We start from the raw sequence: 18,937 nt of genomic DNA, 5'->3' as shown, positions 1-18,937 counted from the left end.
CACTATCTAAATTGAGATAGTTTCATGGGTATATACGTATGTCAAAACTTAGGAAAGCGTACATTTTAAAAATGCGAAGCTTATTGTATGTCAATTATACTTCAATAAAGCTGTTTAAATGAACTCATTGAACTATATGCTTGAGATCTGTACACCACATTGTATAGAAATTATGCCTCAAGAAATATATATATATATACATATATATATATATGTATATATATATATATATATATTTAAAGGACTCAGATAAATCGCTTCTACCTTGGCCTGGAGTTGCTGGGTGGCCCTCAGAATCCCAGTGACAGCCACCAGGCAGGGCCCTTGGGGCTGGTCCCTTCCTTCTCTGGGAAGAAGTGTGCTCTTGTCAATGGCCTGGGCTGGTCATGGCTCTGAGCTCGTCGCCCGCTCTGACATCTGTGGTTCCATACGTCTAAGGATGAATGGAGAGTCCCAGCAAACAGTGATGGCAGAGGGTTAAACCAGACCAGATTTCCAGTCCAAACCCTGGGGCGAAGCCTGGGCCACTTTAAATTCCGTTCATCTATCCCTGCCCGTTTGCACAGCAAATAACCTGTGGTACTTAGAGTACTGATCTTGGAGCCGGGGCCAGGGAGGCCGGGAGATGGCAAATATTGACGCTGGCCGCCTGGGTTCTCGCTGCAGCCTGTGGCGTGAAATCACCTGCTCTGCTGATGTAAACCAGGGGAGGGGCCCGGCTGGCCACCCGGGCTCTGTGTCTTTCTGGACCGGCTTATGCAGTGCTGTCTGGGATGTTGCTATGGCATCCGCTTCTTTCTGAAAGGATAAACAAGAAAAGAACAAACACCGTTCTGCTGGTGCCGGTCATCTCCTGTTTACAGGCTGCAGCCTCTGGCCCAGGCTCCAGCTTTCTCTTCTAGGGAGTCCTGGCTGAGAAAGAGTGAGAAGTCAAGGAGGGAGTATGGAGGGCTCTGCGTTTGGGCCTCTCAAGATTTGATCCTGGATCCGACCTTCAAATACGGTGTGATCTCAGGCAAGCAACTTCCTCTCTCTCTGCCTCTGTAAAGTGCGCATAACCAACCAGATTCCTGGAATGGTTGTGAGGATTAGAGAAAATGAGACACGAGAGACAAGGCATACACAAATTTGTGACAGTGCTTGGCATGTACTGAATGCTCACTGAATATTGCCTGTTAATATTCACTAAGGTCCCTAGACAGCGCTGGGCACTCCCCTTTTTTCTGCTGGAATCTTCACCGTTTCCACGTGGTGTTCACATTCCGGATCTCACTCTTTCCTCTCGTGCTTGCAAAATAATCTGGCCGTGACGCCCTTATTCCTGATGTATAGAGGAGAGCCTTTCTTGCAACCCCTGCTCAGAAGGAGGAAGCCAGTGTGTTCCTCCCGCTGAAATCTCTGCCAGCACCCCGCAGAGTCCAGAGTCAAGTTCATTCCCTGAGCCCAGAATCCGCAGCTCCTCCTCACGCTCCAGCCCCGGGGACTGACCACCCTCCCTCAGTCACCGGGCGCCTCCCTGCACTGAGCCCTTGAAGCTCTTCAGCCTGGATTGCCCTGTCCTGCTGCCCACATGCTCCTTCGTGGCCCTGCTCAGATATCACCGCCACTAGAAGCCTCCCAGACCTCCTGGGACATAGCGCAGAACAGCCAGCTGCCATGGCTAAGCGCCCCCCACAGCCATGTGCCCTCTCCTGCTGCGGGACCAGCCGAGCTGACTGGTATGAGCAAACACAACCTCATGTTCCCCAGCGACCTTGTTTCCAGCAAGCAATGCTCAGGGCGTCAGGAACATGCTGGCACTTGAGTGCTGGAAGGGCCTGTGGACCTTTCTTGCTCCTCAGGGATCAGTTCAACCCTCTCTTCCCCTGGAGACTGGTGTCCTGTTGGAGAAGGCATGGCCCGTGGCAGAAGGCCAGGCGCTCCTTCTCAGGCCTCCGGACTCTGCCGTCTTCCTCTTCTCCCCCGGACCCCTGCCCCCTTCTCCCCCGGACCCCCGCCCCCGTAGGGCCCTAAGGCCCATGTTTTCCACCAGTAAGTGGCCCCTGCCCGTCCCCTCTTCTCCGCCCACTTGGTCCAAGCCCTGGCATCCCTTTCTTGGACTGTGGTGGTTAAAGGTCATTGGAGCTCCAGATGTGTCCTTGCTTATCACAGCTTGATGACACCCACCATCCTTAGGATGGAGTGTGACACGGCATGCCCTCACCTCCTCCCGCCTCCTTCCCCCCGCCGGTGCTTTAGCCACTCCGGCCTGCTGGGCATTCCCTGGCTGAGCCGTCCCCTGTCACACCCCCACGGCTTTGTTCACATGGCTCCTCAGCCGGGCATGCCCCTCTTCCCAACCTCGACCCCTGGAAACTCTCCTGCCCTCCAGGATTGCGCCCAGATGCCCCTCGTCTGGGAAGGAGGGCTCCTCTGGGCCAGTCGTGAGAATTGCAATGCCCAGAGTGCACCCGCAGAGCCTCCCTCGTGCTGCAGTTGGAGAGAGGCTCGGCCAAAGATGCTGGAGCCCAGGGCGGATCGTCCCTCCGGCAGGATCCCTGAAGCGTCCTGTCCCAGGAGCTGGTCCTCAGGTCACAGGGTCAGAGATGTGATTGTGTCCTGGCTCCAAAGGCCCCCCTTTGTAGTCCTCCGCCCAGGATTTCCTGCCGTCCCAGCCAGCCCACCACGGCGGGAGGTGCCTCCTCGGTGAGACCCCGCACTCCTGTGTGCTGGATCCAGGTCTCTTTGCTTCCCGGTGCCCAGGGCCCGGCTGGGCCCAGAGCAGGTGCCCAGAGACTGTTCAGTGAGGGAATGAATGGACGCAGCAGAGTGAACTGGGGCTCACTGGTCCTCAGACGCCCATTTTCAGTTCAAACCTCACACGAGACTGAGACATAAAACCAATTTTATTAGTTTCCAGGGGAAATATGTCTGTCTCCCTCAACAGGAACCCTCTTGTTCGCCAGATTCCAAGGCTTTCTTCAGAATAAGGGTGGGCCACTTGCTGACCCTCATGCCACCTTTTTAAATGCCCCACAGAGACTCTGCCCCCCGCCAAGGTGTAATCGTGTAGGTGGCAGGAAAGTCTTCGGGGTTGGGACCCCATCGCTGTGTTTGAGTTCCAGCTCCAGCACTGACTTTGCTGTATGATCCTGGGCAAGTCATTTCTCCATGGGCCTCAGTTTCCTCACCTGTTTAATGGGGAGTTCTGTCCTTGCCTGTCAGGGTTTTGTGAAACTGGGAAGGTATGCAGAGAGACAGATCATGCACTTGGCTCCAGGACCAAATACGATCCCTGCTCCGAGAAACCTGGGCTGTTTGGCTGGGCAGCTGGTCACAGGGCAGAGGGGGGAGTGGGAGAGTGGAGAATGGGACGGACAGAAGGGCTGCTCTCTCTCCAGACCTTCTGTTCCACAGCTCAGAGCCTCCTGGGATGGCTTCCCCCTGGCAGGACGACAAATCCCCCATCTCAGGTGCAATCTCATGTGATCACTCGGTGGGGCTGCTAGGATGACCCAGTTGAAAAAAATGCTAGGCTGTGTCCAGTATCTGCCTTAGGGACCAGAGGGGCAAGAAGTGGCATACACGTCACATATGTGCCAGCCATAAGGACTAACGTCCTCAGCTTGGCATTTAAGCCTCAGACTTATCTTTTCTCCAAGGAGTGACAAATTCAGGGTCTGCAAGCCTGTCTTAGGGCAGAGGGGCAGAGGAGCAGATGAGCAGATTTCCTCAATGTGGCCCCAGAAGCAGGCCTAAAATCGTGGAAGCAGACTCCTCTCATCTTTGTTAGGAGCACCTAACATGGTGGTGAGCTCCCTGTCACTGGAAGCATTCAAGCAAAGGCTAAACAACTTGAAAGCAGGAGAGGCAATTCCTATTCAGAGACGACAGTGCATAGATTCCACTAGATGATCTTGAAGGCTCCTTCCTGCCTCGTGTTCTTGGATGCGATGCTCGTGTGAAGGGTTATCAGTGCCATTCCAGCCAGCCTCCCACTCTGGCCTGGGGCACCCACTCAGGGTCCAGGACAGGAGTACTCGTCGGACCAGACTGAGCAGTGTTGCACATGGTCCCGGCAGAGGCTCCTCGGGACGCAGCCGCAGTACTTGAAGACAGTTGAGGGGCAGTGCCACCACCCAGGGCCACAGGGCGGGCACACGGTCACTGGGGAGACAAGAGCCAGCAGGAGAGCAGCTGCCGTGCCCTGGAATGCCCATGCACCAGGGCACTCCCTCGATCTGAAACCTGCCATAGCTCACCATAACCCCATCCCATCTGACATGGGTTGGCTGTATTCCTTATTTCCCTGCGGGAGAGAGAATCTAGATCCCACAACTCATAGGCTGTGTGACCTCAAGCAAGTCTCTCACCCTGTCTGAGCCTCAGTTTCCTCATCTGCCCAAGGTTGTTATTAAGGAAGATAGGCCAAGTGCCAGACACGTGGTCCATGTTCAAATATTAATGGGAGCAATTGTCTCCCTAGCCTGTCGTCCCTCCCCCAGCCTGACTCAGCCACACCAGCCCACTTAGGACTGCCTGAGGGTGCCTCACAGACTTCCCTCCTCCGTCCTGTACCCTGGGCCTCCAGCATTCTTCCCTGCACACCCCGCCTCTGCCTGTTGAGACTCTGTCCTTCCTCTCAGGCCTGGTAGAATACTGCCTCTTCAGAGAAGTCTCCCTTGATTCTTACTCCCTCCCCACCTCCAAAAATGAAAAACACAAAACCTCTCCAGGTCCCCAGCACTTCCTTTTGGCATCAGCGTGATGTGAGTCCTGGGGGTAGGACACATGTTTGGCTCCTGACTGTCCCCCAGCAGAACCTGGCACTTGGCCCAGCCCCCAACATGTTTGTTGATTGAACACTGGCGAAGAGGTTGAAAGGAAGCTCTGGGGCAGTGAAAGAACTCCAGACTTGGAGTCAGGAGACCTGGGTTTACACCCAAGCTCCCTTCCTATCACTCATGGTATTAAGTCCCTTCTCCTCTCTGGCCTCAGTTTACCCACATATAAATTGGGGTCAGTGATGCCTGTCCTGCTTTCCTCACCGGCCTGTTGGGAGGTTGATTGGTGAGGGAAACCCAGGTTCAAATCCCAGCTGGGTCATGCACTTGCTCCTTGCGTGACCACCTCTGGGCCCCAGACTCCCTATCTGTGCCCTGGATGGTGAGTTCCCCACCACAGAAGAATACCTAGAGCCACCTAGAGTGACAGTGAGCACGCCACCATTGGAGGCATTCAAGCAGGGGTGGAAAACTTCTTCTTAGGATGCAAGAAGGGGATGCATGGGGAACCTCGCAGATTCCCTGGCCAACCTCTGCCCTCTGGCCACTGCCTGGCCACCTGCCCCAGCCCAGCCTCTGCCCAGACTCCCACCTGGGCTCAGTTCATCTGAGCAGTCCCCGCAGTTGTTGGTCCCATCACACTTCTGGTCTGAGTAGATCCAGGAGCCCGGTTCCACAGCGGGCCACGAGGAAGCTGGGGAGACTCTGGGGCACATCTCCTACAGAGCGACAAGGAGGCAGGAAGAAGTCCACATCTGGCCACAGCTGTCTCAGGGCTATCTGGAGGTGGATTGTCCTGGCCACCTTGGTAGTTGTCAAACTCGGGGACACTGCCCATCCACCCCAGCAAGGGCACAGGGAGAAGGTCTCCTGGGGAGGATGTCGAGTCGGGGAGAGGAGTGGTCTTTCCCTGTACACCCAGCAAGACACCCAGAGAGCCGCCCCTCGTCTCCTCATTCCCCCCTCAGCTCTCGTGCATTCCCCATCCACACCACTGCTTGCACGTTCCTCCCTCCAGAAATGTCCTCCTGGACACCTATCCAAGTCCACCTTCAAGTCCAGGTTCAAGTCCCTTCACCTCTAGGAAGCCTCCTCCAACTAGAACACAACAAGAATAAACGTGAAGTCTCGCACTTGGGTCCCAGAACTCAGGGGATGTGGGTTCAGATACCTTGTGAGATGGAGTCTGAGCATCCTTCTTGAAAGTGGGTTCTGTGTTAGGCAGCAGTGTGACAGGGCTACCAAAAATTAACACAAACTCAGGCCACATCACTAGAGGTATAACCCAGACTGGGGAGGGGAAAGCCTTTGTTCCTTAGACTGGCCAGAGCTAGTCAGAAGTGTCATGGATGCTTCCAGAGTCTGTCCAGGGAGAGGAACATGGGCAGTTATTATGTGTTTTGTGGAGTGTGGAAGACCAATCACAAGGGGGGTGACTGTGGAGTCGAGTGTGGCCTGAGGAAGGAGACACTCATGGGGGGCAAGAAAACAATCTCCAAATCCGCACAGTGTCATCGTCAAGGGAAAGAGATTCTAGTGTGGGTCATGGGCAGGGTCGATGAGAGGGCAGAGCTGGAACCAATCAAGGATGCTCCTGGAGGCAGCTCTAAACTCAGCACGAGGGAGGCATTGCCATGGAAACACCGGGGGAGACGGGAGCAGCTGCCTCAAGCTCACTGCAGTGAGCTCTCCATCCCAGGAGTATGCAAGCAGAGGCTGGGTGGCCGCTGCGGGTTTGTGACGGAGGGGATCTGGGCACGAGCTGGGACACGGAAGAGATGACTTTTAAGATCTCTTCTCTCTCTTTGAGGGTCCGTGATGCAATGACCCTCCACCCGTGGGCTCCCCCACCCCAGCCACTCCAACTCACCCCAGGCTGCCTCCCTCCTGCACGGAAGCTGCCTCTTCCATGCAGCCACGGCTCCTCTCTCCTGAGAACTGTCTGGTCTCTCAGGTCTGGGACCAGATCTTCCCATACATTCATTCATTCATTCACTCATTCCAGCATTCATTCAGCAAACATTCCAGATACCCCTCTGAGCCGTGCCCTGTGCCAGGCACTGGGTCCCTAAAGTCAAGCAGACTAGGCCTGCCCCAGAGGAGAGCACAGGCTGACAGGGGTGGCAAACATGCCAATCGAGAGTGACAACCAATGTGATGAGGGCTGGGACACAGGGAAGCACAGGGGCTGTGGGAGCCCAAAGGAGGGAGCCTAACTTAGTTTGGGAGTCAGGGAAGGCTTCCTGGTGGAGGTTACACTTGAACTCTGCCATGAAGATTGGATCAGGGTTCTCTGGGCACGTAGACGCACACAGTGAAGTGCGTGCGGCTGGGACAGAGTGGGGGCAGGTGTTCGCAGCTGAGGATGCCATATAAGCAAAGACTTGAAGACATGAAGGCACCTGGTTTGTTCAGGGATGCTCGAGGTTCAGTATGTCTGTAGGGGGAGTTGGAGCTGGGGGACAACCCCCAGGGTCCCAAGAGGGCCCATCTGGGGCAGGGGCAGGATGGAGCAGGTACTCACGGCACAGGGCCTCGCCCTCGTCCTCGCCGTGGGCACAGGTGTGGACACCATCACAGACCCCGCTGGCCGGGATGCAGCTCCGCCAGTCATGGCACAGGAAGCCCGTCTTGTTCATCAGCGTCACACAGGCCTGGGCCCCTGAGCGGGCAGGGGAGACCCCTGAGGGTCAAGGGAGCTGCTCACAAGGGCATCACCAAGTTCCCACACCTGAGCCCCACCCCAAGCTGGCCTGAGAGGCTGCAACAGCAGGGAGGAGACTGGGCTCGGCGCCGGAGATGGGGTCCAAGCCCCAGCTCTACCGCTTGCCAGCTGTGTGACCTTGGGCAGATGACTTGACCTCTCTGAGCCTCAGGTTCCTTGTCTGCAAAATGGGGCCAGGCACACCCCATCGGACCATTGAGGAGATTACGTAGAAGCTTCTGTGTGAGCAAGCCTAGCACATGGAATGCGCAGAGTAAGTCATGGTTCCCTCCTTTCCTGAAAGCTCACTGACGGTCTCCGGGGAAGCTCCTGAGGGCAGGGCGCGAGTCAGCGAAGGGGTTCCTGTGGTGCAGCTCCCGGTGCCAGGTTAGGTTGTCAGAAGCAATATATCGGGGCTGGCTGGGGCCCGTCACGCCATGATCCCTTACGTCTGGGCACAACTTTACACACTGCGAGGCACTGTTACATTTTTATTCTATTATTTCCCAAACACCGCTGTGAAGTGTCATCCTCAGCCCCACTTTACAAATGAGAAAAGTACGACTCAGAGCCGTGTGCCCGGCTGTTGCACAGCTCAGAGCGCAGGCTGCGGCTCTGCCCCCTCCCGAGGCCGGGGCTGCCTCCCCGCCCTCCAGGAAGAGTGGGCAGCCACCGGAACACGTCTGTCCTTCTGAGAGTCTTCCCTTCCGTCCCGGGGTGGAACCCCCACCCCCAGGGCTGCCCTGAAGAATCAAAGGAGAGAAACTGGCAGACGAGCTGGGAGGTCACCCCGGCTCCGTAAGCTGTGCACAGGTGTGCATGCGTGTGCAGGTTAGAGATGGGAGTGGGTTTGTGCCTGTGCGTTTGTGCACAAGTGAACCGTGTCTCCACACCTGGAACTGCCTCAGCTAATGTGCCAGGGGCCGACTCGCAGAGACACTCACATTGTCTCTCACACACACACACACACACACACACTGACGCACTCGCACATACACAGGCGTGAACACGCATGCACACACTCTCACACACGTGTACATGCATACATAGACATACGCACACCCAGACACACGCAGACACACAGACACACATAAACAGACACTTACATGCATACACACAGGCACAGGAATGTGACTCCTCACGTGTTCACATCTACCTTCAGTGCCCCTGCTCCTGCCCAGGCACGTAGAAGACTGGATTTTACCCCCTACTCCGCCTTGTCCCCTTACACACACGCGCACACACACACACCCTGGCTACAAGCCATCTCTCAGAAAGGTAGGTCTGGTGACACCCACCCCAGGCTTAACCCCCTCCCAGGGCACTCTGGGTGGTGACCTCCTCCGCAGGGCAGCCTTTGAGGCCCTGCTGGCTGCTCCTGCCGCCTGTGCCCATTGGCCACACGCAGTCCCTCCTTCTCCCGTTTTCTCCCCCGGGGGCTCTGCACGTGCTGTCCGTGTGCCTGGGGTGCTTTTACTGCCCGCCCCCCAACTCACCAGCTCTGCTTTCCCTTCTTGCCTCTCACTTCTCAAGGTGCCCACCCTGACCCCTAGACCCGGTCAGAGCCCCTGTTCCAGACTCTCAGGACCCCATTAGCCTCGCCTGAATGTGCTCATTTGATTAACGTCCATGTCGCTCTCTGGACTGCTAGCTCCGTGAGGGCAGGGGCCGTGCTGGGGTTTGCAGGGGCCGCAGGGGTGTATCAGACGGATCCCTGTCCTCCACGGTGGAGGCGGACACACAGGTGGACAGCACCACGCAGGACAGCCAGGCCAGGGGAATAGGAAGTATAGGGGCTGTGGGGGCTGAGAAGAGGCTTTTGAGAAGAGGCTTCTAACCCAGCCTGGGTTAGCAGGGAAGGCTTCCTGGAGGAGGTGACATCAGAGCTGGGTCCTCTCAATAACTTATATTATAGATTTGCAAATGGAGGCTCAGAGACATGTATATGTCAGTGTGTATGCCCGCGTCTGTGCACATACCCTAAGGAATTGCCCAAAAGTCACTTCATGCAGAAACCAGACAGTCAGAGATCCCCCATCTCTCTCTGCCCCCCATCCCCTCCCAGCAAGTCTGACCCACCCTCTCTTGACCACCCTGACCTGGCGTGCGTGGTGGGCGTCCAAGGATGGAGACCAGGACAAGCAGGGCCGCAAGAGTTGCCAACAGGAGCAGCAGGAAGGCCGAGAGACAGGCCCCTCGGCATGAGCAGCAGCCTGCTGTGTGGGGCAGGAAACCAGTGATGGAGCAGGCAGTGCTGGGGCCCGGGGATCCCCCTCCTCTGCCATAGAAGGGGCCCCTCCCACCTGGGGGTCTGGGGCAGGAAGGGCTTCCCTGGAGGAGGGGCTCCTAAGCCCTCCGTGATGCTCTCAGTTCTGCCTGTGGGCCCACCCCACCAAGGCCCGTCCCTGGCCTGGGTCCAATAGCTGGCGAGTGGCAGTCAGGATGAGAGTCCCAGGTCTCCGCTCCCCCGCCCTCACTCTCCGGTCCCTCCACGAGGCTGTCTCCTTGGGAGGCAAGGAGAGATGGACACCTGCTCATCAAGCCCCTCCATGGGGCAGAAACTAAAGCAGGCCCTTCATAGCCATTATTTTTACTTTTCAAAACAACCTTTATTTTATAGACGAGGAAACTGAGGCTCAGAGAAGAAAAGGTCCAGGTCACCTCTTGTGGAGCTGGGATGTGAGTTCACACCTATTTGCCCCCCAAACCAGTGCCTTTTCCATGATGCCAACCGATGGTCCATTCTGGAGCCCGCCAGGATGCTGGTTGGAATCCCAGCTCCCCCGTCTCCCAGCCGGGCCACACTGAGAAGTCACTTTACTTCTCTGTGCCTGTGTCCTCATGTGGAAAATGGGGTATAATACCTGTAAAATTATATCTGCCGTAGAGGTGTCGAGAGGGTCAAGCTAGTGATCCTAGAACCTTAGAACGGTGCTTGGCACACAGTAGGTGCTAGAAGGGCTTTAGCGTCGTCAGTGTTTGCTGATACCTACAGTGTGCCAGCTGTGCCAGAAGCACTGCGGGAGTAACAGTGAGAGGAGACGTCCTGCCCCTTGACCTCTCTCTGCCCCTTTAGTTTTCGCTTGCTTGTGAAATACTGAAAGAAAGCTTCGCTAAGGACCCAGGAGGTGCCCTGCGCTCTAGAGGACACAACGGCAGTCCCGGCTCGGGCTCTTGCCCTCAGAGAGCTCGCAGTTGCACTTAGAAGACAAGGAGGACAGGTGGGAAGGGGAGTGTGGGCACAACTGCTGTCCTCTGGGCCACAGTTGTCTCAGAGGGAGGGGCACGAGCAAGGCTGATGCGTCTCTGTGTCCCTGGGGTCCAGCCCGGAGACAGGCACACAGTAGGTGCTTTGTGAATTTTCTGACCCAGAGATCCAGGACACAAGGGAAGACCCCCAGTTCGGGTCATTTCCATCCAATCCACTCGCATTTCTGGAGCTGCCTACTCTGAACTCGCCAGCCAGGTGGACCTGTGCCTGCACATGGCAGCTCAGAGAGCCAGGTGGTGAGTGTGGGTCAGAGAGCGTGAGCAAGGTACCAGGGCGCTCAGAGGAGGGAGGTTTCCACAGGCGGGTGAGGGGAGGGGCAAGGAGGGGGCATCCAGGTCGAGTGTGGGAGGAGAAAGGCCTGGTAGACGGCAGGTGGGGGACAGCAAGTGGCCTGGCATGGCTGGAGCCCGGAATGGGCGTGCACTGGGAGGGGAGACAATAGAAGGAGATGCAGCACAGATCTCAAATGGATAAAATCCCCGCAGCCTAGTCGGTGGCTCCCTTGTTGGCAGCAAACACAGGGTCGACTCAGGTAACCAGGGAGACAGCGTAAAGCTGGGCAAGGAGAGGCGTCTTGTCAGCCAAGCAGCCGCTCCTCAAATATTTGTGCAGCACTGGCTGTGGGTAAGGTGGGGTCACAGGGGAGACTCAAGGCAGAACTGGCAGAGCCTAGGCCCACGCCCAGGTGAAGATGCTGTACTTCAAAGCCAGGAAGCCCTTAGGTGCCAGTTCCCCCTGGACAGATGGGAAAGGAGGCCATTTGTTCCACGCCCACCATGAGCTGGGACTTGGAAGTAAACAAACCCCAGTGTGGAGCAACAGAGGCCCTGGGGCTTTGCAACCAGAGGGACCCCAATTTGAACTTGAAGCCCGCCTCTCCCACCCACCAGCTGTGTGGGAGCCCAGCTTGGCCGAGTTACCCCACCTCTTAGCCTCAGCTGCCTCCTCTGTGATCGCCCTGTAGCAGGACTCCCTCTCAGAGCTGCCCTGAGGACTAGAGGAGACCACACAGTGCAGGCACACACAGGGGCTGGATCCTTTAGTATCCACCTCCCGGGGTCTGTATCCTCCCAGAGCCGATGTGGGCCAAGACGGGGCACATCGTAGAGGCTCATAAACGTGTTCCTTCCCTCCTTTAGTCCAGAGAGGGAAGGCCAACGGGCCGGGCTGCACAGTGAGCCAGTGGCACGTGGTAGGTGCTAAGTAACCGTGTGATCCCGCCTCCCTGACCCCTCAGAGGTAAAGAGAACTGCCCAGCTCACCCACCCACCCACGTCTGGAGTCGGGGATTTGCCTCCAGAGCTCCTTCCTGGATAGGTTACAGGTGGGCACTGTGTGGGGTGCAGCGCCTGGGAGGTAGGCAGCGCACAGTTGGTGCTCCACAAATGCTTGTGCATGGAGAGAATGAACAACTCTACAAGCAGGTGGCTGTCAGCATGGCCGGCGGCGACATCAACATGGGGCAGAGGTCGGAGGGACAGTGGGGGCCTTAGGGAGCCCTCTTTGTGTCTGTAGCGACGGCCCAGCCTCAAGGGGGCCCCGCCTGGCCCAGGCCCTCCAGTCCCTACCTTCCCCTCCAGGGGGGCTTTGGTTCCAGCGGCAGTGTTGCCATTGCCATCCCCCTGCCGGAGAGCACAGAGAGGGGTGGGCTTAGGTGGGGCGAGGACCAGCCTCAGGAAGTCAGACAGAGGAGTTTTTCTAAAGGGTCCCTGAGAGCCCGAGGTGGAACCCTGGCCCCTCACGCTCCAGCACGCTGACGCCCCAAACTCACCATGCCCTCTTCACATTCCACACCTTTGGCCACGCTGTGCCCTCTGCCTGCAATGTCTTTCCTCCACGGTCCACTTGCAAACATTCATCCTCCAAACCAGCTCAGGAGGCTCCTCCTTGTGCCCCCCATGATGTCGCTCGCTCCCCCCCACCCCCGGCCTCCCTCCTCCCTCCCAGCACAGCCACCGGAGCTGTGTAGCTGGTTCACCTGTTGGTCCCCCTACAACCTGGGAGGGAGCCCCCAGCAGGGGGAAGCTGAGTCACCTCAGCGTCTCCCCTTCTTACTGCGCACTCCTTTCCCAGGGTTGGCTCCCCAGGTCGGGAGCCATCTCTAGGCAGCTCTCACCTGAGGGGAGATCCTCTTCATGTCTCCATTCCCAGCTCCCAGGTTTGGTCAGGTGCAGAGAACTCAGCGCGGTTCCGGCCTGGTCACCAGGGGCAGCCTGGAGGAGCCAGGACCGGAGGCCTCCCCTGGCCACACCCTCCCGGCGGGCAGTCCCCTCCCAGAGGAAAGGGCAGAGGGCCTGCTCCTGCTAGCCTTTCCCCACTCGGAGTCTGACGGCAACACTCCACGGTTGGAATGCTCATCCCCAGGTTACAGACGAAGAGCCTGAGGTTCAGGGAGGGAGACACTGCCCTCAAGTCACACAGTATCGGGGAGGGTGAGGTTTGAACCCAGGCACTCTGCAGGACATGGTTTTTCCTCCACATCAGTGATGAGACTGGAGGATCGCAGGCCCCCGGGCTGCATGAAGATCCAGGGAGAAATACCCAGAATTAATGTTCCAGTGGCTAAAAGGCAGAGGTCATTTTCTCGTTGATATTCTTCTCTTCAATTAAGTAGGTAATCTAGGTGGAAAAAATATGCATTTTCCACGAAAATTATAAAGCAAATATAATTTTAAATTATTTTCTTCAAAAAAGTGTCCATGTGCATTTTAATTTTTCCAGAGATGGTGCCTGCGATGGGGGAAGGGTGGGGAAGGTAGCTTACCTGACCAACCCCCTCTACCATCCCCCTAGCCTCATCCCACTGCTGGGGAGTGGGAGGCCTTGGGAGCTTAAGGGACTGGTCAGAGGCCCTGGACCAAAGGAGGAGAGGTGTCCACCTCCGGGAATGAGGGCTCCGGGGAGAGTCCCTCTGCAGCCTGCCTCTGATGCCCACGGGTGTCTAACCTGCGACCGGCCTTTTCTTGGGCCCTGGGGTATAAACTGCTGAGTCCTCGGGGTGGGGCTGGGGTGGACAGAAGCAGGGAAGCCCTCAGGAGGCAGCAGCACGGGGAAGGGCTAAACCCTACGTCGGGAGAACAGGGTTCTCATGAGGGCCCTGCCACCGGCTCTGTGTGGGCAAGCGGCTCCCCTTCTCCGAACCTCTGTTCCCTCATCCATAAAATGATTAGACTAGATGAAGGGGGTGTCTTAGTTTGGGGACCCCCATAATCAGACCCCAAGACCAGATCTGAAGGTAAGTAGGTTTAATTGGGAGTGACCCCAGGAAATGGCGGCTGGGGAGTGAAGGAAGCGAGACAGGGAAGGGAAGGATCCAGTAGGAGGCGGGTTATCAAGCACGTTCTCACTGTGGGCAAATGGAACTTTCTCCTGCCAAGGAATTCGGGGAATCAGGGCAGAAGATGCGCCTCAGAGTTACCCCAGGAACTGGGGTATCTATTTGCCAGCTCTTGCCAGTCACTGGCTGAGAATTGCTGGAGGGTGTTAATTCCTGGCACCACTGGCCTGCCTTAGGCAAAGAGAAGCCAGTGTTGGCAGTTGCAGGCTAAGCTGATGTGCCCTGAAGTGGAAACAGCTGAGGGTTACAGGCAGGGCACCCACGGCATCTGCTAAAGATGCTAACTAGATTTTCATCTCACTGCCAACTGCAATCGATAGGTAGAGGGTGTCTGGAACATAGGGCTCTGATGTCAGGACTCAGGGTTTGTGATTGATTAGTGATGTCTGCCATGGGGGTCAGAGTGGAGAGCGGAATCATGTGATGACCATTCGCCATTCTTAGCCCAGGTCTGGCATTCCTTGACTCTGTGATTCTTTTTTTTTTTAACTTTTATTTATTTTTTTTGAGGAAGATTGGCTGCCAATCTTCCGTTTCTGGATGCCTTGGTTTCTTTACAGTTACAGAGATCTGCTCGAGGGCTGGGACGGCTTCTTAGTCCAGGGCCCAAGTCTGAGTTGGACAATGCCCAGTGGGCACCACAATTAGACTGACCCGGGGACCTGAGAGATCTGCTCCCCCTGCCTGGGGTGAGGCCAGTGCCCGCCTCAGTGTTATTGCTCCTCCCCTAGCTCTCCACTATGCTGCGAGCCCTGGCTGGCCGCCTCTTCTCTCTGAGACTGTGCTTCCTCAACTCTAAAATGGAGACGTGAAACCCCATCCTGCTCTCCTAGAGGGATGTTGTGAGGACCCGTTGAAGGTGAGAGGGAGAGTCCTATAAGTGACTTTGCAAACGTCCTGGGGAATCAAAAGACAAACTCCCTTGTGAAACATCTAAGTAGACACTTGTACAAGATAGTATTATAATATTGTTTAATGCAGATGATCCAAAGTTTATTGAGGTTTACATACTTAAGCATTATTATTAACAGACGTGGGGCTCCAATGATGACTGCGTGATGGTCTATCTGAGGTAACATTATCAAGAGTTTTTGTTGAAACCTCTCATTTCTAATCAGTCGCTGATTTCTTTCTACCCAAGCCTTCAATTATTGCTGTTCCAACGTTGCAAAACAATTCAAGCATAAAAAGCACACGAGGCAGTAAACTAAGCCCAAATAATTTAGAATTGAACAAACAAAAATATTTTACTCTCAAAATGACAAAGTATAATCAGACAACCTCTAAACCAGGGGTTCAGTGAACTTGGATGGGAAAAAAATTAAATCTTTATTTTCACTAACTTCTAACTGAAATACAGCATTTCCTTCAATTATGAACACAGGCAACCGTCGACAGTAGTATTAGCATTACCTGTGACTTCATCACCAACAGAAATCACATTTAGATATTATGACAGTTGTTGCATATTTTTCAAAGTAATAATTTGAAATCACTCTGAAATTACAGTAGTTTTAGAACCATCACTAGACCTTGTTATTTTGTGTTAATAAAGTACATATATAACTGTATTACAAAATTTTGAAAATATTTTAATAACTGTATTTTAATATAATTAGTTTCCTTTGCAATCCTTCATATTTAGTTTTATGCATTTGAGAACATTATTCTGAGAAGGGGTCCATAGGCTTCACCAAATCGCCGAAAAGGTCCATGGTGTGAAAAAGATTAAGAACACCTACTCTAAACATTAAGTCATTAAGATCACAGGAAGAGAATACTTAATAGTGAAATATATGAAGCTGACTTCAACAATTATGAATTTCAGAAAAGGTACATAAACTGTGCTTCAGAATTTAATTACTGCGAGAGTTGGAAAATCTACACTAATTGTACAACCTAGCTTCCCACAGAAGCCTGCATTTCCCACTATCTCAATCTTTTATCTCCATCACTGTACATACCTCCACCCCCAGACTCTAGTCCAGAACAAGTGGTCAAGGAAAGAAAGACAAATAAAGCAACTCATCCTGATGACACTCAAATGCAAATGTGACGTGTTTAGCAACTGGAGACCTGGTGAGAGGGGCTCAAGAGCCCTGCGTTAGGAGAGGCTGGGTTGGCAAACCTAGCATCTGAGGATGGTGTAGGTTGACTTAGCATTATACTTTAAAAATTTAGCCCAACGTGAAGTCTGGTAAGAAGCTTGGGATCCATGGCACAGCCTTCGTTTGCTTGGCAACACTAAGATTGTGTCCAGGTCCCAGAGACCAGTCCCAGGCCTACCGTCCAAACAAAACGTGGAAGAACAGAGATCCTTATAGATAAGAGCTCAAAAATATACATGAAGTAAAAGGAAAGGAAGCAGGATTATTGGGCAAAAAAAAGAACTACTACTCTGGGAAGCAGATGGAATTTCCCATTTCGATGTGGCTGGATAAGTACGTAACTTAACAGATCCTAGAGGTTACTACAGAGCTGACGTTGATGGCTTCTGGACTTGCCCTTCTGGTCTGTCCTCCACATTGCTGGCCAGTGAGTCATTCTAAAACACCATAACTCTCCTGCTTAAAAGCTGTCTATGACTTTCCACCATGCTCTGGATCTAGTCCAAGTTTAACCAGGTCCTTTATTGTCTGGTCCGTCCAGCTCCATCTATTGCTATGCTTCTCTATGCTCTCTCAGCCTGCTCAATAGTCTGCAGTTCCCCACCCTCTCACCTCTAGGTCTTGGAGCAAACTGTCCCCACTGCCTGGAGCACTTCTCCCGGTATTATGTTTGGCTTTCCCTTTTCTTCCAGGTTTAAGCTTGGATATCACTTCCTCCCACAAGTTAGGGCCTCTTATGCACTCCCATAGTACTCTGTGCTCATCTGGTCATAGCAATGATCACATTAATAATAGTCAGTCTCCTTCTTTAGACTTCGAGCAACCAGAGTGGCGCACCGGGTCTTGTTTGTTGCTGCAGTCCTGTCACCCAGCACAGGGCCTGGCCCTCAGGCTCTCACGCGGCTGTTGAATTGTTAAACTGTAGACCTATAGTAGGCTATCTGGCAAAATCACTGCCATGGTGTGTGTGTGTGGGGGGGGCATTCAGCTGAGAATATTTTTATAGATTGCTCAAAAGGTGAAGAGGTCTGATTAACTTTATCAGAAAAGGTCTAGAAATCTCTAGATCAATGATTCCCAATGTGTGGTTCTAAGATACTTAAGAGCCCACAAAAATTATAATGGAGCTATTTTATATATTTCAAAAATCATCATGGAAATGGCACATTTATCTAAGATAAAGGCAGAGAGACTAATAACAAGGGATAAAGTTGTTTGCTTTCGGTTAGAATATCAGCTCAGAGTAAAAATACTGGGTTTCACATGCTGATCAGCAGCTCAGATTGGCTGGTGATGCAACATAGGAATTTCTGAGATAAGACTGTTAGACCAGGTATCTGGTAATGTCTGATTTACCAAAAAAAAGATATCATAAATAAAAGGTATCCATGAAGTTTTGTGAAAAGATGGGGAATGTTGGGCCTAGATCATTCATTATGGTGATTACTACTGTAATTGCCTAGATTAGTATGTCTGTTAGACCAGGGACCTGAACCAAGAAGGACTTTAGGAGTCTGGGAGGTTTGAACCAGAGACTCAGGGGTCTTGAGAACTTGCCTAGGACCAAGACAAGCTTCTCAAGAAAATGCTTTCTGTGTGGTAGGAAGGCAGGCAACACCTGTCTCATGGAAACAAGTGAAGTTGGGCCCATCCAAGAAGGGCTCCACCATCACTTTAGGACAGGGGCCTGGAGGCTGTTTTGTTGCTTTTGTTGGAATTTTCAAGTCAAATATTTTTGGGCTGTATACATTTTTTTGGAGTTGTTTTCTTTTTTTAAAGTAAAACTCTTTGGTAATGTCAGTCTGGTTTAATCATGCTAAAATAAAAAGAGGCAGGACATAAATATTTGAGTGTCTACTAAATGCTGGGAGTGATTATTTCCACATATAAGGAACTGTCTCATAAACAAAAGGGGAAAGCTTGTCTAAACTTGGATCAGTTCTTTCAAGAGGAGTGAGGGTACCTCTCGGGTAACCACATTAAGGAAGCAGAGAAACCACCAAGGGAAGGTGGAAGAATACAGGACAACTCTGCAGTTGCTCCTTCTTATCTGGATATTCCTTTGTGTTCTGTTTTTAAAAGGGAAGCCTTTCCTAACTGTGGGCCGTCTGACTCCTACAAACCTGCAGCACTTTGTATACTCCCCTCGGTCTGCTTCACTGGGTGCATTACATTTCAACCTGTGCTTGGTTAAGGAACGTTATGTACCATGGGTGGGAAATAAGACAACAGGGCTTTTTTGTAAGATAACTCCAATCCATTCCTCATGTTTTGTACCTTTTCTCACAGAAAATAAGAACGAGACAATGTCTGCTTGACAACAACTGCTTAGTAATGTCTCCTCTCTTCCCCATCTAGATGTGTGCACATACTTTCTAACCTGCTGTCTTCCAAACCTAGACAAACTATTTTAAAAACTGAAACCTATATTTTGTGACCAAAGTCTTATTTGATTAGTTGTTAATTGTATTTTCTTTTGATTCAGAGAAAGCTGACGAGCAGGCTATAACGTAAGTGTGTGACTCACTCCTTAGGCAAGAAGCACTACTGCAGTGGCTAGCACGCCCTGCAAGTAAGGAAAGTATTGGTTGGCAAAGTTATTTAACATTTCATGGTATAATAACATTGTTATTTTTAAATTTGTATTATTGTAGGTAAAGGACTGATAGTAACAATAGTTTTTGCCAAGTGAAACCTATACTTAATTCTGCATCACAAGTCTAATTCTTACTGTCAAAATGAAAAGTCTTCTCT

The 18,937-nt window shown here is 53.1% G+C and overlaps 1 protein-coding gene across 1 annotated transcript; it reads right to left on the bottom strand.

The window, feature by feature from the left end:
* Positions 1-3,997: 3,997 nt before the first annotated feature.
* Positions 3,998-12,875, bottom strand: LDLRAD1 (low density lipoprotein receptor class A domain containing 1). Its single transcript, XM_004438585.3, is given in 7 exon segments — positions 3,998-4,146; positions 5,356-5,435; positions 5,437-5,482; positions 7,288-7,425; positions 12,307-12,321; positions 12,324-12,360; positions 12,855-12,875. Coding segments are annotated over 7 exon segments (486 nt in total).
* Between the last annotated feature and the right edge of the window lie 6,062 nt (positions 12,876-18,937).

The sequence above is a fragment of the Ceratotherium simum genome, chromosome 22, assembly GCF_057802395.1.
Source record: "Ceratotherium simum simum isolate JZ-2026a chromosome 22, ASM5780239v1, whole genome shotgun sequence".
Taxonomy (NCBI): Eukaryota; Metazoa; Chordata; class Mammalia; order Perissodactyla; family Rhinocerotidae; genus Ceratotherium; species Ceratotherium simum.
Note: the sequence above shows the minus strand (reverse complement) of the source record. Positions and strands in the feature narration are given on the sequence as shown.